The 24,761-nt window shown below is 45.1% G+C and overlaps 1 protein-coding gene across 3 annotated transcripts in view; it reads right to left on the bottom strand.

The window, feature by feature from the left end:
* Positions 1–19,798, bottom strand: part of AKAP12 (A-kinase anchoring protein 12) — a 28,151-nt gene extending 8,353 nt beyond the window's left edge. Inside the window, exons 1-2 of one of the 3 annotated variants that reach the window (XM_082480409.1) lie at positions 19,633–19,798; positions 9,803–9,989 (exon numbers count right to left, since the gene is read on the bottom strand). In XM_082480409.1, the coding sequence (XP_082336535.1) occupies positions 9,803–9,989; positions 19,633–19,749 (304 nt within the window). In that variant the 5' untranslated portion in view covers positions 19,750–19,798. Of the gene's footprint in view, positions 1–7,369; positions 7,507–9,802; positions 9,990–19,632 lie in introns of those variants that run through there. The other 2 variants (XM_082480410.1, XM_082480411.1) reach the window with 2 other exon arrangements.
* Between the last annotated feature and the right edge of the window lie 4,963 nt (positions 19,799–24,761).

Below are 24,761 nucleotides of genomic sequence, written 5' to 3'. Positions count from 1 at the left end.
ATGCCTAAAGACATGCAGAACACCGCTTTCAAAAGTACATGCATCATTGAATTCCCCAAAGTGATTTAGTTTTTGTTTGATCCATCTTTTAGGTCGGATTTAACTCTGCAGTTGGCCCTGCTTTGGGTAGGGGCAGGACCACCTGATCTCCAGAGATCCCTTCCAGCCTAGATGCTTCCTTGATTCTGCTTGCCTACATCCCCTTTGAGAAGAACAGCATCTTCATATGCATATACACAATGCAGACTAAGTAAGGCTGAAACACAACTAAATAATAAGCAAAACTAAATCTACAAGTACACTGCCTTCTAATAGCTATGTAGAGGGCAAATTATGTTTATATTCACTATCAGCAGCCTACTGGTTGTTGTGTCTCAGTTGACAGAAGCAGTTTTTTATTTTTCCCTTTATCTAACAGTTTTAAATTATTTCCTTTAATTGTCAACTCCTAATTCACGTAAAAGTCTGACTCTGATAACACAACAGCTCCCTGAATGCTTTAAAAGAGAGATGTTCAAACCAAGTAATTTGTAAGGGAGCGCAGTGAGAAGAAATGGACGTTTTTCTTAAGAAGCCAGGATTATTAGTCCATTGGTAATATACCTCTTGCAAACACCAAAACGCTCCACAAGCAAGAATAACTTACTGCAAGAACACTCCAGCCAGTGAAGGGAAATAAGGCTACAATCACGCTAGGAGCAGCAAGAACACTTTTGAATTCTCTTTTCATTTCAAGATGGTTACCAAAGAAAAACTAAGGTGCTTATTTGATTAGTATTTTGGGACTCTTATGAATTAAATGTTATATTTTTGTATGCTCAGACTACACAAGGATAAAGCCAAGGAACCACTTTTGTATCTGTGCTCATTTATTCTTAGGTCCGGAAAAAAATTGTCACTTCTGTAAAACTATGTAATTTAACAGAACGCTTGTCATGGCTTAACGGCAATTCACAAAGTCAGAGACACTTCTTCAAACACTAGGGTACATATCACATATTTTTAATTATTTAGTAACAGGCACTTTAATATACTCTATAATCGTTAATATACTCTAGATATATGCATAGATAGAGGTATATTAACTCTTCACTTTTTTTCTGGGTGAAGAAGGTGGTATTTCATCCCTTTGTCTATGCTACAAGCATTTTTCTGGCTGAACTAGCTACGAAATTAAACCCCAATCATTTAATGTTAAATGAAAATTTTTTCATGGGCCAAGCCTCTTAGCATCTCTGATGGAAAGAAGGTCTATAGAGTCTCCCTTCTGTTCTTCCTCAGTCCTGCATTAATGCCAATGTGCCTACCCTTAGACACATGGAAATCTCCGTCTCCATCTGACGTCACTGAGATAAAGGTAGAGCAAAAAACGTGGCTGAGAGCCAATGGGGAATTCTGGGTCTAAGTGGGAAAGACCAGAAGAAAGAAGGCAGTAGGAGCAGAGGAGCGTTCAAAAGACACTCGTGACTCGTTGCAGGCAACTGGTGGGCAGCTAGAGACAGACACAGCTTTCTACGGGTTCCCCTTGCCTCTTGCAAACAGACCCTGGGAACACAGGCTTACCATTCTGAAAATCCTGGTTTCACAAAAAAATATATTAAAAGTTGCAGCTGAGGCTGCATTTCTTTCTTTTATTTCATTCCTAGAACACAAATTTCGTGTTTAAGAGGAGTTTCAGGGGTTTACAAGTAAACAGGATTCCTGTAAGAGGGGAATGATACAAAATATGAACAAGTGATGTATTCTGTTTCCAGAGTGAGAGATAAGATGTAAGACTAGAGTATAATGGCATCTCTTCATGTTCACGATAAGCATTCAAAGGATAGTCGCTTATTCTAGTTATAAATTGATGCATTCATAACAACCTAAGACAAAGACTCTGGATCTGTAAAATGCTTTGCAGGTGAGAAGAGTTGCATAACTCTTACAAAATCTGCAGGTATGGGTATGTGTTAAGATAGCAAATGCAATCATAAAAATAGAGAACACAGAGTTTAGAGGCACAGTGATAAGCTTTCAAAACTGTTACATCAGGCTGACGGTAGTTAGATCTTCCTCGTGAGTCCAGCAAACATGCTCCCTTGCAATACTTCATTGCATAAATTGCAAAAGGAAAAACTCACGAAATTATTGACTGACTGAACATGTACTTTTAATACCAGTCTGAAAAGCTGCAACTCTGCTACATATGTCATGCTTCCATCACTCCCTTACAGCACACAGTGGATATACTTGTAGCCTTAGTCCAGGCACTAACCCTCCAATTCCACAACAAAAAGCATTTAACCTGTCCAGAAGGTACTTCACCCCCAAGGTACCAGCTGACATCCAAGCTCTGCGTTAAGCAACCTGCTGCCATTGCAGACAAAGTAGCAACTAGGAGCATCTTTCCCATTTAAATCACTGGAAGAGTCTTTTAAACCGAATTTCTGCTGCCCTTCCTCAGCATTTGACGAGAGAGGTATCCTTCAAGAATTTGCCTGCGTGCTGCCAGGAGGCTGCTGCCATTCTGGGACAAGCCTGCGGTGCAATATCCAAGACGTCCTTTTACAAGATATACCCCAAAGAGCATGTTTATATCCAGTGGGGCTCAAAAGAAACAGAAGACCTGAGAAGTCAACTGTACACCCTGAACTTTGTATTTAGCAGACGGATTCTTTAATGACGTTTTTATTAATGACATTCTTGGTGCCCAAACATTGTTAGTGCACTTCTGAATGCAAAACAGACCGAGAGTAACTCTGCTTTGAAAGCTTTGGAAGTTATTTACAGAAGTTATTGTTGTTCAGAGTACTGCAGCGTGTCACTACCACAGGTATTTCGGCAAGACAACCAGCACTTTCAATTTCTCACTTTCTCAACAAATTCATAGAATTTGCAAGCATCTTTAAGAAACACAGGACAGCCTCATCAAAATACCTCCCAGGAAAAGAAAAAAATAAAAATCCAGTAAAACACTGCTATGAATACAATTCCTTTAGGTCTGTCCTGAGCAGGGCTGCACTTCACCGGCTATGTGTTAGTCAAGGAAAACAATACAATAAAAATCCATCCAGAAGCGGCCATACAATCAAAGGTGGTATCATAAAATTGATCCACTTCACTATTTAAATCCACCGTGGCTAAAAACTAAAGCTGAAATTCTATTTTAACTGCTTACATACCAGTGAAGCTTTCAAACGTTTTTAATTGAATCAAGGTGCTACTTGTGTTTTAATAACTGCAAGTGTTTTGTTTTATTCTGAAACAAACATATGAGACTGACAATCTTAGGAAATCAGAAGCGCTCCATTTCACAGTTTCATAGGTAAGAATTTAATTCTCTTTTATCAGAAGTATACTGATCAGATGTGGGAAAATTAATGTTTTCAGACTGACTGAATTCCTGTTCCATCCCATTAAAAGCAAAACGAATAACTAACACTTCTGTTTTAGTAGGCTGATAGACACTGTTAGCAGTGCAACTTAACTGCTCCCACCGTCTCATCTGTCTCTACTACAAGTGAAAATGTATTTCTCCCCTAGTAGTTGCCAGAGGCTTAAATTAAAAAAAAAAAAAAAAAAAAAAAAAGGCATTCTGACTGCAAGAGTTAAATCCACAGCACTTCAAGTGCTTGCAGTCAACCATGTCAACATCTGGAGCTGGTTGACTTTTCCCCCTAAGGATTTGCAGCACAGCGCTGGAGTTTTTCCACGAATTCCCTACATTCTCAATCTCTCAGATGGATGTCAGACACAGCCAGCGCCCGCCTCGCAAACTCCACTGGCCACCGAGAGGCTCCAGAGGACTTTGGGCTGTTTTCATTTATTCAATGTTTAAATATTTAGGGCCAAATCGTGCTTTCGGTCACATACACAATACTATCAGTAGGTTTGCAGGAACATAAACGAACACTGAAGCCATAAGGCTAAAGGGTATTTTTCAATCATTTGCCTCCATTGTATATAGATTTGCCACAAATACTTTATTAAAAAAAAAAAACAAAACAGACACACAGAAAACCTCAAACACTTACTGCTCTAAAACTCAAATGACTCTGAAACAGAAGGTGATTTAAAAAATGAATTTGAACTGAGTGTCCACCACATACTAAGCTTTTATTTGTTAAATTCAGTTTTCCCTTAACTGCACAATTCTTCTAATTATTATTAGTAGAAACGTTTAACAGCAAAGCCAAGGAAGAGTAAAAACGGATAAAAATGGAGAAGTAATAATTAAAACACAAGACAGCCTGAAATGACACCATCTATGAAAAAATCATAACGAACAGATTTATTTAGAATGAACTAGGCATTTGGAATTATTAATGAAATCTAATACTTTGCAATGAAAACCCAAAAGCACAGCTTGCTTTTTTTTTAATTGCTTGAGTGTAAGAATTGGACATTATACCACAAATCCTCACTCTTTTGACCTCAAATTTCAGGAGGTTGGTTTTAATAAATCAAACAAGCACCCCACTCACTTTTCAGTAACAAAATTAAGCAGAAATACGTCCAGGTGTTACCCTTCTACCAATTTATTTTTATTTAACTACAAGGTTTCAAGTCTGTGGCACTGCTGCTTCTTGATAATATATTTCACAAATTCTTCCTTCCTTTCCCTCCTATTCACAGTATTTATTTCCACTTCAGTATACAAATCCTTCTTTCATGGAAAGCACATACTACTTCCTTCCCTATTCTAGTCGCTTATTTCTAAGGACTGACTTGTCGTGTTAATTGTGGGGAGGGGTTTCCTTCAGAATAATTAATGAGAGAGGACTTACAGACATTTTTGCATACTAAATTTCACAATGCATACACGCAATCATGGGCTTTCAAATCATGGTCGTCTTCTAAAGCGTTAAAAACAAATACCGTTAAGTTCTCTGGTACTTGGATGGCAACTAATGAGTTAAGTTTAAAAATTTCACATGCTTTTGTGTCCATTTTTAAAAACAGAAAAAAGGAAAATGTTGTAAAATAGCTGCAATTTTTCATGGCTTAGAACTCCTTAAGAAAGCAAAACCAACACCCCCAGAAAAGGACACCGTACATAACCTCATATGAAAGTAACTTAAAAGAAAGCACAATCATTTCCACTGTGATGCTATAACATTTCTCACAAACCTTTTATTTTTAGAAGTTTTTGCTTTAGCTGTACTTGTCTGCTCCAACCTTGAGACTAACTTCTCAAATTCCAGCAAGGGAAATTACACATTTCTTCATTCAAGATCTTAAGATATTTCTTCTTTCATTTCAACGTTTTAAGAAAACAGCATTAAAAATCAGAAAACAGTGAAGTTCTAAAATTGTTTCAATTGTTTTTAAACCAGAAGGGTCATTAGCCATGGTTTGGATATATGGTTACTGTAGTTAAAGATTCTTCATTAAATGAACTCACAGTAATAAACTGCTCTCAAACCAGCCCAGCTGTTCTGCTTGGGAACCAAAGCAGCATGCTACAAATATTTATGAAATTTCATGGTTACCCAAGCTGTCCATGTCTCACATTTACTGACTTCGTTCCGCTTTGTAAAACAAAATGTATTCACCAAGCAGAAGACAGATGCAACACTAGCACTCGGGGTATTTGAGGGGGGCGGGGGATAAAAAAAAACTTGCTCTGCTAGGAACAAGGATGGGATAAACAATACAGGTCAGTAAGTGCTGTGACATTTTTCAGAACCCAAAATGATTAATCAAAATGCACAATGAAAAACAGATTGAAAGTTCTCTTTATCAAAACGATTGCATGGAGAGTAACATAAGCATCACAGACAAACTCACCACAAAGAAGACGTAGATGCATCTGCACGAATTAGACACAGGATAGCTTAAGACACTCCCGCATACCAATGAGAGGGACTCTGTCCCTTCAGAGAAATGGCAACTTGTACTACCAGCTAGATGCAGTTCTCAGAAAACATACTATAGAAGCAGTTGCGCTGCAGTGAAAATCCAAGTTTCCGCAAGAATTACTTAATAAGGAAAACCTCAAACCATCAAACTGTGCAACCCTATAAAGAGATTGCTTTTGAAAAACAGTTTAACCTTTAATTACTAACAATAAAAGGAAATAAAAAAATAGAGAACCCTTGAGGAAAAAAACTCAGCATGTGATAAGCTCATTAAACATCAAGTTTAATGAAAACCCTATTGTAAACAGCAGTAGGATATCTCCTCCCCTACTAACTGATTCAAATCACGTACAGTCCTCCCCAGGGTCAGCTCCAAACGGAGCCAGACTTCTACAGGCTTTGTTGTCAATATGTATTGTAACGCTAAAGTGTGTTGCATGAATAAACCCCCAGTATTTGTTGAATTCATTCACTAGCTGTCGCAAATGAGATATAAGCAATTAAATAATTATTACTACAGTGAAATAAAAAAAGATTGCCTAGATTGCTAAAGACATACATAATCTATCTGAGACAAATTTTGATGCAAATTAGTTATCTTTGGGGGGGGGGGGGGAAGTTGTTTATTTAAACTTCATAATGCCACTTTGTTTCACAGAGAAAGACACAAGTTTGTGGAAAATCAGCAGTGCAAGATGTTTTTTTCCTTTTATTTCTTTGTTCCTCCAAATACTATTATCTTTTCAGAAAGCCCAATTAGTTTACAGTGTTAGCGCTCACACGCTACTTTCTTAAACAAGACGTGGGGACTTCAATGCACATAGCATTGAGTTTTCGATACCCCAGGCTAGGATCCCGCCGCCACACACGCATGTGTCCACACGCGCCCCCCCGCCACGGTGTTCGTCTCCTCTGGATTTCGCTTGATTTATATTAAAACGGCTGTAGGGAAACAGCTCCGTTTCTCTCACGCAAATATTTTTACAACATATAAACGATGCTAACATCTACCTCTTCTTCAGTTTCACCAAGCTTTGCCCTGAAGGTATTTTATTGCTTGATTGACATAAAACAGCATCACCAATGCAGTCACTATGTTTTCTTTCTGCTCCTCAATTTCAGATACTACGTCACATTCTGATACCGCAGAAGAAAACCTATTGAGCACCTCAACAGTCATAAAAGCCCTGTATTCCCAGCACCACATCAAACGCCCAGCGGAGGCGACAAGGAACTTTTTAAAGTTCCACCAACCTTCACTTGGAAACGGTTCACCTTCTGATAAAAATATTTAAGCCGCACCTTTTAACTCCGAACGCGCTGCCAGGAAGAAATCTCCAGTAAAACAGTATTTTGCAGAGCCGGAGGAGCACTCCGGCACGCAGACCACTGCAAGTCACAGCACTGCTGCAGCATTAAGTCCCCAAATGTCACCCCAAATGTCACACACACACACACGCACACACACGGAGACAGCCCAGGCGCTAATGAGCGGAGAGAAAATAAAACCAGACGAGCGCGCTTACCCGCCATTGTTACGGTCCCCAGCATCTCTCACGTTACACGGACCATGAGAAACCGCCTTCTGGCGGCCCGCGCGGCGGGGGATGCCCGAGGGGACAGCCGGAGGACAGACAGCCGCCCCGCTCCCGCCTTCCCACCGCGCCGCACCGCGCCGCGTCCCAGGGAGGGGGCGGTTCCCTGCCAGGCCCCGCCCCGGGGGAGGGGCCACTTCCAGGCCCCGCCCCCGCCCGGTCCGAGCCCCGCCGGCGGCCCGAGGGCGGGTCAGCGCTTCCCCTGCCGCGGCGGCAGCGCCGGCAATCGGGAGCGGTCTGCCCCAAAGTATTCCTCTCGAAACTGTCTCCTCAAGTATTTATTAATTTCCCCCACTCTGGGGAGGGCAGATGCCCGCTCCGCTGTAAGAAACAGCCACTGCCCTAATAACAGACCGCTGCGGTTCCTTCTGTACCGCCTTCCTGATGCAGCCTCCCACAGAGCATCCCGCCCCAACCCCAATACATAAGAGCCCAAAGCAGTTTACCCCTCGTAAACAGAAGAAACCCAACCATATGAAACGCTTTTGTTTCTCCATACTGAAACATTTGCTCCTTTGCCTATTAACAGTCATTTAGGGGCTGCGTTTGGTTTTTCCTTTTGTCTTCTTTGTTGGTTGGGGGGTTTTGAATAGGAATTCTCTACAACCTAATTACATCATAAATTGTCTGAAATTCTGCTGTCAAGGGTTTCAGAAAGGTATTACTCTGGATACCTGTAGTATAGTAATATAATGCTCCAGCGGCTCTTACTGCTAATAAAAAGGGCTACAATACGATAAAATAAAATGTAAAGGATCAGTGCCTGGTATATCTGATCCTATTTTACTAACAGTGTTTCTATGGATTATGTTGGATATCTCCGGAGTTCTGACGATACAGAGACACCTGGGCCAGCACTTCACAGCCTTTGTCTGTGCCTCTGATCACCAGTACCAACACACTTCCCAGTTAATTTAATCCAGTACCGGCAACTTTGATATGTCCAGACCATCTCACAAATGGTCATCCAAATGCGAGATTCAAATACCGGTAACAACAAACAAATCAACCAACCCAAAAAACCTTCAACCAAACATTCCTTTACTGCAAGCAATTACCTATATTGTCTCAGTGCCATGACAGACACTTTATTTCTGGTTTTATAGATTTTGCAAACAAGATGAAATAAAGAATGAGTGGGGAACAAGAAAAGCGTAGAACAAAAATTATTTACTTCTCTGTGTGGAGAGATTTCTCTGCATGTAGCATTTAAAAGAGACCTCTTCCCCATCTTTATTCAACTGCCTAAAGACACATGGACTAGACGCTGCGAGGTCCAGAGGAGTGGATATAAACAGTTATGAATATGCGAATGTAGTCTTTACTTGAAGAACCATTTTTTCAATGCTTGACCAGACAGGTTTTATTTGTCTTTATGGATGGTGTCATTTTCCGCTATTGTTACCAGAAAATACATGCTGCATCAGCTCCATAAAAGCATTTTTTCACTTTGAGAGAAAACCCTTAGAATTGTATTCCCTTTCAATACAAATTATGCTACCATCAAGGCTCGGTTCCACTGACAACAGTAAAATAAATCCCAATTAAAACAGCAACATCACGCAATCACATGAGAGATGATTATCAAAGAAAGCAAAGACTTTTCAGGCAATCTACTCACAAATTCCTAATTCTATGTCCACAACACATTGTGCATTTGATCACACGTTAATTAGCTGCATTCACAGGGAGCTTCTCCCCTCTTCTTCATCGTGCATCCTAGGAACACAATTTCTCTACAACTGAAGAAACAGCCCACAATTATTCAACAAAAATTACTTTTATTATTAACTTGAAATCCATAACCTTTTAAAGGCCTTCTCTACTACTCAATCCAGAAGCTGAATGCCAACATGAAATCTTCTGACACCACTTCAAATCATCAGGTATTTTCTCCTCCTTCATGACTTTGTTTACCAAGTATCCTCTCTCCATTCCTATGCACTTTAGAGTGAAATTTTAAAAGACAAATTTATGAATAAACAATTAAGGATCTCTGCCCTATGAAGCAAGGGACAGGCCTACGCAGCACAAACTAACACAAGAGGTGGAAATTGAGGTGTTCCTTCAGGGGAACAGTTGCGACTGGCAGCAGACAAGCAGAGCACCACGGGGTGCACTGAGGAGAACCGTCCCTGCGGGGGAACAGGCAGCATCCCCCCCTCCCGCACCACCGACAGCCTCAATCCACAGCCCATTTGTTATCTCTGCTATAAGGAAAACTCATCCCAACAAAACAATGCCCTAGAAGAAGCACTTGAGCAACCAAGAGATCACTTGAGTAACTAGCCCCATTTCAACTTCTCACTCCCTTTAGCATCCAGGCCTCTACCGTCTGTCCATTGAACAAAGGTTTTTACTTACCATTTGTTCCCGCAGCCTCTGCTTGGTCTCCGGGTGGTTCTTGGAGGGGTGATGCCACCTCTGGCTGCTGCCCATCCGGCTCCTGAGGTGCCATAACAGTTCCAGGCTGCTGCGGCTCCTGTGGTGGGGCATCACGCTCCAAATCGTCTTCGTTAATATCAGGGACTGGTAAACTTGCATCTAAAACCTGCATGGTCAGGTATTGGGTGAAGGATGGTAGGGAAGGAGAAAGAGAGGAGGAGGGGAAAAAAAAAAAAAGGATCAGTGTTAGGCCAGGGTTGTTTTTTTCTCCCATTGAATATTGCTCTTTCATTCTTATTTTGCATACATACATGCAAGCATTTGGGGAAATAAATACTTCTTTGTAATATCACTCCTTTTCAAAATGATGAACTTTAATAAACCAAAGTACTTTCGTGAGGGAAAAAAAAAAAAAAAAAAAAAACAAGATGTAACCTGGGACTATTTATTTTACTGTTCTCCTGCATGAAATATGTGGGAGAAGCGAGGCTTACAGACAATGGCCTATAACCTTGTGTAGAAATTGGTTTCCAGCGTTCCTCCTACCATGAAGGAAAACTTCAGGGTAACGTGAATCTAGCTGATAGAAAGATATTTTTCATTCTTCAAAACATCTAGCACAATTGCTCTGATATATGGCTGAATCCTGTCTCCATTACAGCCTTTGGTATTGCTCCTCTGCTGATGTGCTTATCTTATCGTCATAAACAATACATCTTTAAAGAAACTGAACTATTCAGGACAGAAAGCAGAATTATATCTATAAATCCCATGAGGAAATTAAAGTGAAACTGGGATTAAAACTAGAATTTTTGTGGTTCAGTTATTAGGCAGAGATTATTCTCACGGGGTTGGGGGGCTCTACAATTCTTTGGGACTCTGCACTATAATAGCTGGAGTATTTTTTTCTATATTTTTAATACATGTAAAATAATGTCTTTTTCAGCTTCCACTTTTGATACATTTCAATTATTTCAGAATTTGCATAGGCTTGCCACATAAAAAGGAGATACTTTCATTTAAAAAGTACGTAACATGTTGTGGTCATTAAAAAAAAAATACTTCCTTACCCTTAAATTGTTTAATTAACTAGCTTTCCAACCAATTGTATTACCTTCCAAGAGAAACCATTTCAACTAATTAACGACATCTTAAATCTCTATTTCTGAAACGTAGGTTTAAAGTTCCTCTGGTAGAACAGCAAACCTTAATTACATATCATTGTCTTATTACTCAACTGTAATCCCAAAATACTGCCATTGAAGCCCTGTTAATTAAGCAAAGGAACCACAGATACACTGAAAGATGGGATGTAACGCAGCATCCAAACGCTTAAAGCGCCAAACCAGGATCAGAAAGATGCCACATTCCTGACGACTCTCTTCCAAAACCCACTAAAGCTTCTGAATGGGGAGATCCATTTATTTGTTTTTATTAGCAATTAGCCTGCTGCAACGGAATCTCGAATCAACATACAAAGTGCCGGGTAAATGGCTTTCCTCTTATCATTCGACCCCCTTTTCACGCGCCAGGCAGGATCCGAGAGAAGTGCTATGCCCCCGCTTCCACAAGCGGCGGTGTGCGTTCGGGTTCCCAATTTTCAGTTCAGAAGCCCTTAATTAAGCCAAATTGTTTCCACCTGGTGTTGCTGTGCTCCTCAAAGCTGCCTTTCACAGCCACATAATCCACCTCACGAAAAAAGGACCCCATTCTGCTCTACTGCCAATACCACAGATGGAATAATTTGGCTTCAGAGTTTTCACATGCTGAGACCAGATATTAAATAGAAGAAATACGGAATGGCTCAACACTCAGATTACATTCCTGCTTCTCACATCATCCTTCTCATAAATCTAAAACACAGGAACTCAGGAAGAATAAAAACGCCACACCACCGAACAAAGGCACGTCAGCTCTGGGAAGCTCTTCTGCAGTTGCACACAGCATTAACTGAAAGGTAATCAACGACTGAAGACCAACAACAAACAGGCACAGGAAATAACAACCTCGTTCTTAAAGGGCTCCGAGATTCTTTGATACAAGTTTATTAAAAGACAATTTTAATTTTCTTTTTTTAATAAGTTTTTACTCATTCATTCTTGTGAGAAGACTGTCAGACCTGCAAGCAGAACCACCGCCTTAGATTTACTGACTCTTAACAGCACTTGGCTATCTGAAGATAAATCCATGGATGGCTATTTCAAGACGACGCCCTCAGAATCAGCACCAACAATTCTTTGGAATGACAAGAAAGGCGACAGCACTGAATATCTTAGCACTCCTCACTTCATTCAAAAATTTGCTTGCCTTTCTGTCCAAACCATTTTAAAGCTAGAGTCAGATGTACGGACATACATGGACAGACACAAAGTCTACCATTTGCCCAAGAGCCTAACACGGACCTGTGGACCCTGCAGGGAACCCGGGTACAAAGGGATTAGGTACCCCAATACAGTAAAACTCACCTCCTTTTTTAAAATCGAGCCCTGAATGTTATGGCAAAATATTAACTAGGGTAACACTTAATATTCCCCCAGTTATGAATTTATTCCAGAGTCGTGATGCATTCAGGAGAACAGTGACTATTCATCATTCCAAAGATTTGTGACCACAATTCAGAAGTCACTGGATCTAGCAGGTAACTCTTCCAATCTGTAAAATGCTATGACACCTTCCAGTATGAAGAACAGAATGACATGTAAAAACATGTCATTGTAAAAACATGCAAGACTATAAACAGTTTTACTACCAGCTGGTATAATCATAATCCCTGTTCACTCTGTACATAAATGCAGTTTTGAAAGCAGGACACATCACTTGGAACTGAGTAAAAATGTAAATACATGAAAAACCTCAGGTTTTTTCAAATTTGACCAGACCTGCAGTATAACCCTGCCCTGCCAGGGAATAGGGACCTTTTTACCCCAGTCTCTTGGGAAAGAGTTTGATGCCTTCCTGTGGCCAAGGATCACAAGTTTAGATTTTCAAATCAAGTGTTCTACTTTAAACGACTGAATAGTCAAAGCTAATAAAACAACTGTATTTTCTGCAAATTAAAATGCGTGCGAAGGAGAAGAATCTTTGGGGAGGGGGCGTAATGTGAAGGGAGACACAACAGCATCACTAGTTTTCCAAAGAAAAAAAAGTTTTCTGTTCTGAGAAAAGTTGCTCAGGCTCTTTATGAGGGTCAGTGCACTCTGTCCCACTGCATTAGTCCTCAAAAGAAACTGATTTCAATTTTCACTCACATTAACTGCTTCATTTCTCTGAAGGGATCTAAACCACAGTTTAGTCCAATTATGCCTAATTTAGTGAGCTGTGTTCTTAATTCCATTGAGAATAGTTGCAAAGCTTAAGCAAATATAAAGTCAAAGTTTAGAATGATGGGTGAAAACCTTAAAGACAAAATTAACGATATTAGGAATCTTGTTATTCAGCTCTGTGTATTTATCTTCAGGTAACGAGACATTACAGTTGGCAGGTTTATCAACATTTATCAGGTTTCTGCAGCACACGCATTCACCGCTCTCCTTTGATTGTTAATTAATTTATGAATTTGCTGTCTCAGAAATGCAGGAAAAAATGAAGAGAATGGTTATTCAGTTCACTGATCCTTCAGCTTCTTCATTCGCAAAACACAGGGCCGCCAGTGAAGCAACACTTCGGCTCCTGTCATGCCGCTACTATACATCATGCACTTTTTTTTTTTTAAAAAGGATTTCTCTCATATCCACCAGGAAGGCAGAAGCAAAGGGTGGCCACACAGCTAACGAGACTAAAACGCACAGGGCTGGCTGCCCACACCACCCTAACCAACAGCAGCTTCTGCCCCGTTTTGCATTACAGCTTTAGGTCCCACAATGCATATAAAATTAAAAATGCATAAAGAAAACTGACACAAAGAATTGCATGAGATGGATGAAGAGCAGGTCCCTGATCTCTCACCGTACGTTCGCGCACACTTCATTCACGCGCTGTTCTGGAGGGGACACCAGCACCCAGCTTCTTCCCCCACCGGCCATCACCACCATTCCCAACATTCCTTGTACCAGCCCCAAATCATTCCAGGGATTCCTCACACCAGGCCCAAACGCACCAGAGTTAATTTTGCCTCATTCTGTTAATCCTGCGACACTGATTCTACTTTAGATTACTAAAATAGCCAGATCCAGCTGTCTGAACAACTGAGCAAACTAACATAATGGTCTCCAATATTCTTCCTCAAGTTTGATTTTGAAACTTTGGGAAGAGCTTGCAGCACTGTTGGTACGCTCGGGGGGTCGGCTCTTAACACACGCTGCTTTGTTAAAAAGATCTTCAAACACCAACATTTGGGAAAAAAAAAAAAAAAAAAAAAAAAAAAAGGAATTTAGGTCATTCCAAGTCTGCTCACAGCAGTTTGTCTTGTTTTGCACTAGCTAAGGCATTAGAGGTACATGGGAGATCGCAAATTCCAGGTGGGGAAAATATAAGGCCTTTACTCCATAAGGCATGTAACCGCATACTTAATTTCAGTACCTTATTTCTGGGTAACATCTCCTCTAGACAGAGCCAAGAGCCTTCTCCTCACCTTTCATCCCCTCCAATCTACCCTCTTCTGTCCTAACTCTCAGCCTGGCTTCGTTGTGACATCTCCATATGGATGACTGCCCTCAAAACCCACACAGCTGAAACAAAACTGGCAGTCTTTGCTCCCAAATCATCTCCGTGATGTCTTTTGCAAGCTGTGAAGGAAGCATTACTCCCAACCTGTCCCGCTGGTCCACACCTTAAGCCTGATCCGACCTGAGCTCCTTCCCAGGTCTCACATCTTTCAATTCTCCCGGCACAGCAGTCCTCGGCCACCACCTGAGGGTTCACCCAGGAACCACACCCCACATCCAGACACCAGGGATCAGTTAGAACACAGACTGAGCACAAAGCGAGCTCCTCTCCTCTCAGTAACCACAACCAGGGCTCCCACTTCCAACCAGAAGGACTTTCAAAGACCCGACACTCCTCTTTGCATCTCTCGGGCCTCCATCACATCAAACACAAGCTAATTGCCTCGGCTTTGAAAGTGCTGGGACACTCCCTCCCTCCCTCGCTGTTATCTCCTGTATGCTTAGGGGCTTATTTCACGCTTTCGGTGGATCCATGACACCAATTTCCATTGTGCATTTCTTCAATCAGGCATTTTTACGCTTTCTCCCCAGCCACCCCACAGGCGCGGGTGGACCTCCAAGCCTTACCACCACCAAACTACATCAGGCTCTTCCTTCCCAGTCAGAAGAGAAGTATTTAAAGGGAATCCAGACCCTGTTGAACCAGAAGAAAGAACCCTGCAGCCTCCTCATTCAGACCAAATGCCTCACACCGGGGCTTCTGAGAGACGCAGTCGAGGGACTTTCCTCCTGTACTTGGGCGTAGTCGTACCACCGCTAGCGTCGTATTTTCAGGCTGACTCAGCTCCCTCACCAGAACGCAGTTGTTTAAACAGCAGATGTAAGTCTGTCCCGGCTGTTATTTGTCAGGCACTCAGACAATAAGACACTCTGACATCTCAGCTGGTAACCTCTTTAGAAGAGACAGTTCCAAATATTTACTGTCTAGCAGACACTTGCTCTCATTACGAGGCAGGTAGCGTAATCGAGTTACTCCTCAGAAACGGGGACCGTCCCTAAAACACCGGTGAATGACTCGCTGTGCTGGAGCAGGGGCCCTTGCACGGGAGCGAGCCAGGAACGCACCGCATGACACAACATTTTAAAGCTGTCAATTGCTGCAAGAGATCACCTCTGCCAAACCTAGATTTTGCTGCAAGAACAGCTTACGAGCACGCCAGTTTTTTTTCCGGATCCTCTCTTCAAGAAAAGTTATTCCGTGCACCATTTCAGGCAGCCGCTCCAACCCAGCTGCACTCCCTCGGAAAAGGCCACAAAAGAAAACCCACATTAGAAGTGGTACCTTGAGCTTCTAACCAAAACGTAGGCAGGGGGTTGTTGGCCACTGCTGTAGCTGAGATGCAGGTAGGATGACACAGCTCTCCTCGCGTCACCCACGTGGCTGCTCCTGGCTGCCTTCCGCTCCACGGGACCTTGGAGGGCAGCGGCGCTGGCATCTCTTCCCGGTGTCCCTCCCATGCCCGGCATCCCAGTGGGAACTCGGGCGAGAGGCGCCCCACTGCCACGAGCAGAGATGGAGCTCACTGGATGGAGATACCCAGAGCAACCGAGTCACGTGCTGCCACCAGCAGAGGTGTCACCCAGCTCCCTGCCCAATCCTGCACACAAGGTCCTGCCTGCTCCCCTGCACCTGCCGCTTCCGCTGTCCCAGTCCCAGAAACCAACACATCTCGCTAGATCAGCAGAGAATGACCTTGCCGGAGAAGCTGAAGAGCATTCCGGGGGGTGAGCTCCTGGAACAAGCTTGCCCAGTGCCAGAAGCAGTGGAGGGGAAGCTGGGAGTGCCCTGGGGAGGAGGGCAGGAGCACAGGACCCATCCCATCAGGCACCTCAAAGCTTTTGTCAGTCTGGGACACCTGAGGTTTGCCTGCTCTCCTCTCTGAAACCAATCTTGTTCCTACTTCTGGCACTATTATTTTTTGAAATCTGTTCATAATCCTTCTCAGGCCACACTTCAGTTGTCAGTGTTGGTCAGGGCAGTCTGACGGGGAGGCTTCACAAGCAGACAGGGTCTACCAGCTCACCATCACCCACAGGGGAAGTTTTTTCATCTCCCTTCCTGCCCTGCTGCAGATGTTTGCCTAGTCCTGGCTCTGGGTCTCACCTGGGCCTCGTAGGAGACAAATGAACTCACCGACAGGTCAGGGAACTGGCCCAGAAGAAAAAAAAAAAAAAACAAAAAAAAAAACCACAAAAAAAACACCAAAAAACACCCAAACACAAACAGAAAACAAACCCACCCACAACAATCCACTGTTTCCTGAAGGGTTAGTGAGTTTAATCTGCTTATGGAAAGACAAGGTGAGGACCAGACACGAAGCGAGGTGGGACTGCATCACCTGGGGCAAGACAGGGAAGAGGAATAGGGGAGGAAGAAAAGCAGCGGAGGGGGGGAGCATTGCTGCTCAAACAGTAAGGAGGTCACTCCGACAGATCAGCCTTCTGTAGGACCACCACACCCTGTCCCTTATTTTCAACAGGACTCTGTGTGTCAATTCAGAAAATCCGATGGATTCGGTTCAGACGTGCGAATGGATTAGTACCTCCAGGATCCGTCAGGCTCCCCTGTGGAGGGGGCTTCCGGCAGAGCAGTGGCAATGCAAGATAAGGAGGAGTTCCTCCACTGCCAGAGTTCAAGCCTTGTCTGCTATAGTGTAAAAAAAAAACCAAAAAACACACCAACAAACCAAAACCCACACCAGTTTTAAGTGTCAGTAATGTGCTGGGCTGGAAACTCTGGAGCTGCTTTACGTGTAATTCAGCAGGAACTCATGAAAGCATGGGGTGAACAGCTGAGGTCCCAACCCCTTGAGCCCACATTTAACCTGCAGTGCTCACTAGCCAAACACCCAAGGGCTCCTCAGTGTGCCTCTGGCTGCAGACCCAGTGCTTTACAGGGTCTCTCACACCTTCCCGGGCTGCTCAAGTGAGAAACACAGGACCAACCGTTCACTCCCCCTTCCTGTAACTAGGACACCTCAAAAGCTGGTATCTGGCCAAAAAGTCACATGTAAGTAACAAAACAGCTTAAAGGCTACAAATTTGGCCCGTTCTAGAAGGAAAGGCAAAGAGGTTTTCATCTCGTACAAAATATGATACAACTACGTCATGAAAGAAACTTGATTAAATATTTCAAGGAATTTCAAGTGACGAAAAAGCACAACCGCTGTGAGATTTTATAACCTACGTTAGACTAGTTGCCTAGACAATTTATTTTTGATTGACTTGCCAAGGCTCACTCAAGTTGGATTCCATTAAAGTCAGTTTTCAGAGTTTCTCTGCTAAAAGAGGGGCTTGTGATAAGCATTTTAATTCAGAAAGCACGAGAAAGAAGACCATCCTTCAAAATGTCCCCATTGTATCTTCTGCAAACAAATTAGCTCTTTGCCAGATTTCTCCAGGGGCATTGTAGGATCTGGTAATTTTCAAATTCAAAGGGCTGAAAGGAGTAACGATGAAAAATTGTGTCACAAATCTGCACGAAACTACCTTACTGTAGTAAGAACAGACTAAATGAGATACAAAAAGAAAGTATTACTAAACTTCATTAAAACGCATTTTTCTTTGTTTTTTTAATGTACCAGGAGGCAAAAATAGCTGTTTTAGAAAAACAGAAGTAATACAACTTCTTACAGCAGTGAAATGCTAAAAGAACCTCCCCACCTTTAGAGTTCTACTTTATGAAAATGTCGTTATTGTTATTTAAGAGCGGAATACATAAACCAGAGCATTAGTAACAATAATAATCTGTATTTGAGAATAGCATCAACAGTATTCTTTTTGGGGGGGGGGGGTCTTAGTTTCCGTAACTGGATAAATATGGCTATGAATATTACATCCCTTCTTCTAAGTCACGTTATCTTGACTTTTAAACAATCACAGTAGCCAAACGCTTACGCTCTATAAATTCACTCGTGTCTAAATTTCAGCGCCTGAAATCTAAAATTGCCCAACACAACTGCTAAATATTTTGTTAACCAACACCAACCCCTGATGCTTATTTGGTTGAAAAGAAAATGAAAATAAATCTCAGTTAATTTAAAGTTTCGTTCTCAATGCGGTTTTCAAATCTGTCAAAACACGCACAAGGAGGTCTCGTGGCAGCCAGGAACCATGGGAAATTCAACTTGAAAGTTAAATCTGAACCACAAGGTCAAAGAAACAGAGTCATAACCAGTTCTCAAGCTCCGACACACCCACGCATCAGCTACACAAACTTCTGCGTATCCCTGTTCTGAGGGCCCAGGCTCCGAAAAGCCTGAAGAAGGGGATCTCGGTGCAACGCCGTCTCACTTCTCTCCCACCAAACGAGCGCCTTAACCCCAAAGCGACGCTGTGTCAACAACGCGGATGCCACATCACCTCCCTTTCAGCCCCAGAATCCCCCTAAACGTGCCTATTCCAGGGGGATAAAATGGGTTCATTCATAACCTATTTTTAAACACCGGGCGGGCGCGTTTTAAAAGAATTTCTTTCAATTCTTCAACGTCTTCATTAAAAATAACACATACCTACAGCTCCGCCGCTCCCCACTGGCTGAGAGTTACCCAGTCACTCCCCCGTGTGTGTGTGTGTCTGTGTGTGTGTGTCCCCCTCCCCCTTCCCCTTCCCCTTCCCAATGCGGTACGACACCGGGGACCACGAAAGCCATGGCTACCAGCCCACGCCGCCACCACCCACCCCCGCCCCCCCTTTTTCCCACCCACCCACCAAAAAAAGGCGGGGGGGGGGGGGTGGGGGCGCGCCTCCCACCTGCATACCCCCGGGAGGGGGGAAGAGAGGACGGCGGAGGGGCGGGAGGGCTGCGGCGGCACCGGGTACCGCTGCCAACCGGCTGCGGGACCGCATCAAGGAGGTTCCTTGGCGCAGCCCCCGCCGCGGGTGGGCGCGGCCCTTCTCTCCCACCACCATCTCCCCCACGATCACGCACAAAAGCAGCCCCCACCGCCGTCGCCGCCACCGGGAGTTTTATGACTGCGGCGGTGCCCGTGGCGCAGTCCCGGCTCCGCTTGGGGCTGCCCAGGCTCGGCGGCAGGTGCCCGGGCAAAGTTTCCCCGGGAGCCACCGCCCCGCGTGTCCGTGTCCGCCCGTGTCCCCCCTCCCACCACCACCACCACCACCACCACCACGGCGCCCCTGCCTTACCTTGGCGGGCTCCGCTTCTTCTGCCGGTAGCGCCTCCGGGGGGGTGCGGGGGGGTTCGGCGGAGGTGCCGTCCCCGTCCTGCGGGGCGGGCGGTTCGGTAGAGCTGCCGGCGCCCATGGCGCTGCCCGGGCGGGGGCTGGCGGAGGGCGGCGGCGGCGGCGGCGCAGCCGGGAATGAAGGAGCCCGGCTGTCCGCAAACTCCTTTAGGGAGAGAGAGGAGGGAAGAAAAAAAAAAAAAAAAAAAGGAAAAGAAAGGGAAAAAAAAAAAGAGCGACCGAGGAAAATCACCTCCTCCCCTGATCCCCCCGCCCGCCTGCCTTTTGCTCCATCACATGAGCAGAGCCCCGGACACGCCTTGCAGCATCAAACCGGGCTGATAAGGAGCGGCCGAGGAGGGGGGGGGGGGCGCAGCGCCCTGACCCGCCGCCGCCCCGCCGGCCGGGGGCCGCTCCCCGCCGCTCCTCTCCCCTCCCCTCCCCTCCCCTCCCCTCCCGGGCACCGCCGGTGCCGCCCGGGTTGGGGGGGCTCCGCCCGCCCCCCGGCCCTCCGCGGCGACACCGCGGCGCTGACTCAGCGTTTCTGCCCCCTCCCCGCCCTCGCCGGCACTGGGGCCGGGACGAGCCGCCGCCCGCCGGCACCCCCGGGGGGGGCTCCGATCCAGGGGCTGCGTGTCCCCCCCGTCTGCCCGGCCGCGCCGCCCCGCACCCTCCGGAGGGGGCTCCGGCCAGCTCCTGGCCCGGGGGCTGGGCTACCGGCCCCGAGCCTGCAGCGCCGTGGGCTTGGCGGACCTTGGCCGCGCCGGGCCTGTCTGCGGAGAAGGAGGTCCAGATTTCAGCTGATGCAGAAAAGTAGGGTCCCATGTCTTAGGCAACTTTGGAGGAAAAAAAAAAAAACCCAACAAAAAAAAACGCTTTTTTTTTTTTTTTTTGTCATGCGGGACAGGTTCCCTTCTATTAATTCATGCCAGATTACATGGCATAAGCAAGCAAAGCAAAGAAAGTGGTAGTTTCTCTCCTCACCTAGAACACACAAAGCTGCTTTTACTATGCCACGAGAGCAGGAGCAATGTGTATGTAGGCATGCTCTTATCCAATACTTTCCAAAAGTATCAGCAGGGAAATAGCACATACATTAAAACAAACCAACCACAATGTGCAGGATGGGTAGCAAACAGATCCATTCACTGTTCTTTGCCCTAAGTATAAAATCTTTTTTTTCTAAACACGTGAATCTATCCATCCTCTATGGAGTTCATGGTTACAATCGGGTTTGATCTGAAGAGTTTGTAGTACATACTACAGAACCATATACAATTTCCTTTAGACCATTTAAACTACGTCTCACCCACTAAAGCACTGGTCCATTCAGAAAACAAAACATCATTCTCTTAAAAATCCATCCTACAAATTGCCTGATCTCTGCACATGGGTCATTTTTTTTTTCCCTAAAAAAAGTTGAGACGTACTGAAAAAGCCCCTGCCACAGCTCCCCTCAGCTAATATGAGAACCTACCAAAGTCGTTGGCATTCAGCAGAACAAAACTGCTGTTGTGGATCACTACGATGGAATCAACATCTCCCCCTTTCTGCTTAGTCTCACTCATTTTCAGATGAGCCTTGTTTCTTAGATGTATGTGTGTGTATCACAGCAGGACCGCATTGTTCCAAAGCCCCTTACCCGCCCAACAGATTTCTTAATCTTTCATTATTTGTTCCTTGTCCCTGGGAAGTTAGTACTGGGGCATTTGTTTTATGGGACAGCAGCAAAAATAAGAAGGGAGTGAAAATCAGTTGTGTGGTCACTTGGTTGAGGGAGGTAGAAATGAAACCCACCCAAAGTGGTGGTTAACCCTTGGCTTTGTCAGGCTGGAGCTGCTGGGGAGCTGCATGCTGACGGGCAGAGCGCTCCAGCCTTCCGGAGCAGGAGCAATATCTAACACGCTCTGACCTCCAGGCAGCCTTTGAGGCCAGAGACATGGAGCACTTGAGGTGCACAGCAGCTCTAGAGAAAAGAGCCACAGGTTTAAGCTTTCAGTAGTGTGTAACCAAGTCTCTGCAGAACTTCCCCATAGCCACCTAATGCTCCTGGATGATCCATTGGCTAGCACCCACGACAGGGGAGCGAGGAGCCCTTTCCCAGCTTTTCCTGACTGTCAGCCTTCGGTGCCCACGTCTCTGGTGGAGGAAGAGCAGGCACCACCTCCATTCCCCACGAAATCTCCCTTTCTCCCTGACTTCAGCTGCACCTTCCCAGGCGCCGCTGAGGCCAGCCCGGCTGCTGCAGGACCATCTTGGGTGCTCCTTCAGCCATGGCCCCTGGGCACAGACACAGAGGTCTCCTAGGATTTGGCAAGGGGAGGGCCAGCCGTGGGGCTCTGTGGCACATGGATCAGCCAGGAACAGCCCGTGTGGTGGGAGGGGACATCGGGGATCTGCCAGGGAGTTTCTTAAGAAGGGAAACGTGATGTAATTCAAGGTCTGTGCCATATTGTTTCTCTGTTCGCTGCTCATTGACCACCAAATGCTTTCTTTGCAAGCAGCTAGGGCACAGCCCCCTTCCTCCTACCTAAAATTGCTCTTTAGTCCGTTTACTCGTGCGTGGCACTGCCCGCTGCGTGCCCAGTGGTCCAGGAGCACAGCTGCTGCAAACACTGCAGCAGAGCGAGACCCCCCTCAGCGCCCATCCACCGGTCGTTTTCTCAACGCAGGTTTCTTCCCGTCTGCTGGGACTCTCCGGCTACATCTATATGGTGAAATAAAATGTGCTGGGGACTACTTTCTGGTTTTAAGGTCAAGCAGTGCCGCATGGCTTGTGTGTACACACCTCACTTCTCACCTCTCCGAACCATCACGTGTCTCCAGGCTTGTGGGGCAGGCAGCCATGGGCCAGTGTCCAAGCCCAGTTTAATCGCTAGTATGAGCACGGCTTCCGTCTCCTTTCTGTTTGTATTTCTTTCTTTATTTGCTTTTGTTTTCTTTCCTGCAGTAAATATAGCGTAAGGACTTTAAGAGAGATATCCAACATTTCCACTCTGTCCCAGAGGCCAGTCGGTCTCCTTTTAGCCTTTCAGGATGCTCCGTGCCCTGTCTGTACAGAAGGAATCGCGACAAATGACAGGTCTGACTCTGGCATGTGTTGGCCTGTGTTTCTCTATCTTCTGCCTGTGTGTAGAGCGGTTATTGCCCAGACCTTTGCCCTGAACACTGTTGCCTCTTGCTATATCGAAGTGTCTTTCAGGCACGAAATCTGTTTCTCTTCACAGCCTTTCCACTGAAGTGGAGTCACATATGCTTCAGATGATCCTCTTCCAAATTCACCAAGTGTTGGCGCTGAGGCAAGAATATTCAAGCTATTGACAGAAGTATGCATGCAGTTTTTAGGATGAAACCAAGGAAGACAAAAATATAATAATTAAAGGGCCACTGGCATGTTATCTAAACTTATTTCCAGTGAAACATCTTTGAGGAAACTCCTACTAAGAGGTCCGAGCACAGACCTTCCGAAAGGCAGGACAAACTTTTAGCATTGCAGCTAGCATGTCATTGCTTTAAACTTCTTTGAAATCTGGCTAAGTTTCACAATCAGCTTTAAAATGCAAAGTCTATGGACAAGGCTTAATTTACTTACTTTTAAAAATTTCTAGTTATAATTGATGTAACTGGTGCTGCTGCGTTTGTAAAGAGGAGATGAACCATGTGTCTCAGGCAGTGCTGGTGAACTATTTTCCTGCCGTCTTCTGCCTCGTTCATGATTTTCCCCATCTGCTCCTTGTGGCCTTGACTCTGTTGGTCCCCGCAAGCGACCACGAGGTTTGCTGCTGCCGCCCGCTCCGGCAGCGCCCAAGGAGCAGCGCGGCGGTGGGGGAGCAGGCGGCGAGGTGGGGATGGGAGGGCTGGTCCCCAGCATCTGCGATGGGGAACGGGGCCGCCTGCCCAGCCTGCGTGCCAGGGGCTCCCCGTGTCTGACCCAGGGCGGCTGTTCACAGGTTTGCGCCGGATGGCGACTGGGAGCACTGGCGGCTGCCTGGAGCCCTGTTTACACGAACACCCCTGCAGCTTTTATCAGTGGCGGAGCCGCACGGGGATATTTTTGGCCTAAAAGCTAAGTGGAAACATATAAGTGTTCTCGAAATGGGAAGCTCTCGAGAACATACCTTAGATCTGGATAGAGAATATAGCGCTCTGACTTCACCTCCGCTGTATTTACCAGCTATCTTCAGCTTTTTCCCCCCTCCTTTGTCCTGTTCTGATAGGAAGTCCCAGGGTGCTGTTAGAAATAAATGCATATGCCTAAGAAGCCAACAAAATACTGATGAGTGTGAAAGGAAGAAAATGACAAAAATAGCCATGTAAAAATAGTTTGCTTGCAAGCAGTATTAATAAGGCCATAGGAAGAAACAACAAGAAAGGAACAACTTTTGCAAATTTAGCTGGGAGAAAACCCTTTATTTGCTTCTCAGGAGCTAACATACCCCAGAAAAATCACACTGATAAACAAAATGAACAAAACCTCTAAATCTAATATGTTCACATCACAGAGGTGATCTGGATCAGAATTGAGGGATAAAGACACACATCTGTGCAATTTCAAAAAATAATACTAGTAGCAGAAATGGTCTTTCAGTCTTGAATTTGATGATTATTTAAGTAAAGGCCATGCATTTGAATAACAAGTGTCATCCAGTGTGTAGCTGCGCATTACCGCAGGACCCAGAGACCACTGTTGGACATCCCGGAGCTATTTCAGGAGAGGCAGACCCAGCCTGGAGCGTAGTTTCTCTCCTCACCAGTCCCTCACTTATGCTGCTCTTCCCAGGAGGTGTTGGACAAATACGTTAAGCTTCAGTAGTCCAACTGTCATCACCTGCCCATGGCCAGTTCTTCACAGGGGCATGGGACAGGGCAAGAGACTGCAAAGGTCCATCCCGTTGGGAGTTTGGCTGAAGAGATGTACAGCGTGACCTCGTTGCTGCCCAAATGATGCTGTCTCAGCCCTTTAAGAGCTCCGGTTGCTGGACAGGCTCTGATCTCTCTATATCAAAATATTGGTGTTCCCAGGAAGCAATGTTTTGTGTTCAAGTTTAAAAGAGACAGTGGCTGAATTTTTTTTCTTTTGTGGGAAAAAGAAAA

This window comes from Vanellus vanellus, assembly GCF_965231255.1.
Source record: "Vanellus vanellus genome assembly, chromosome: 3".
NCBI classification, from domain to species: Eukaryota; Metazoa; Chordata; class Aves; order Charadriiformes; family Charadriidae; genus Vanellus; species Vanellus vanellus.
Note: the sequence above shows the minus strand (reverse complement) of the source record. Positions and strands in the feature narration are given on the sequence as shown.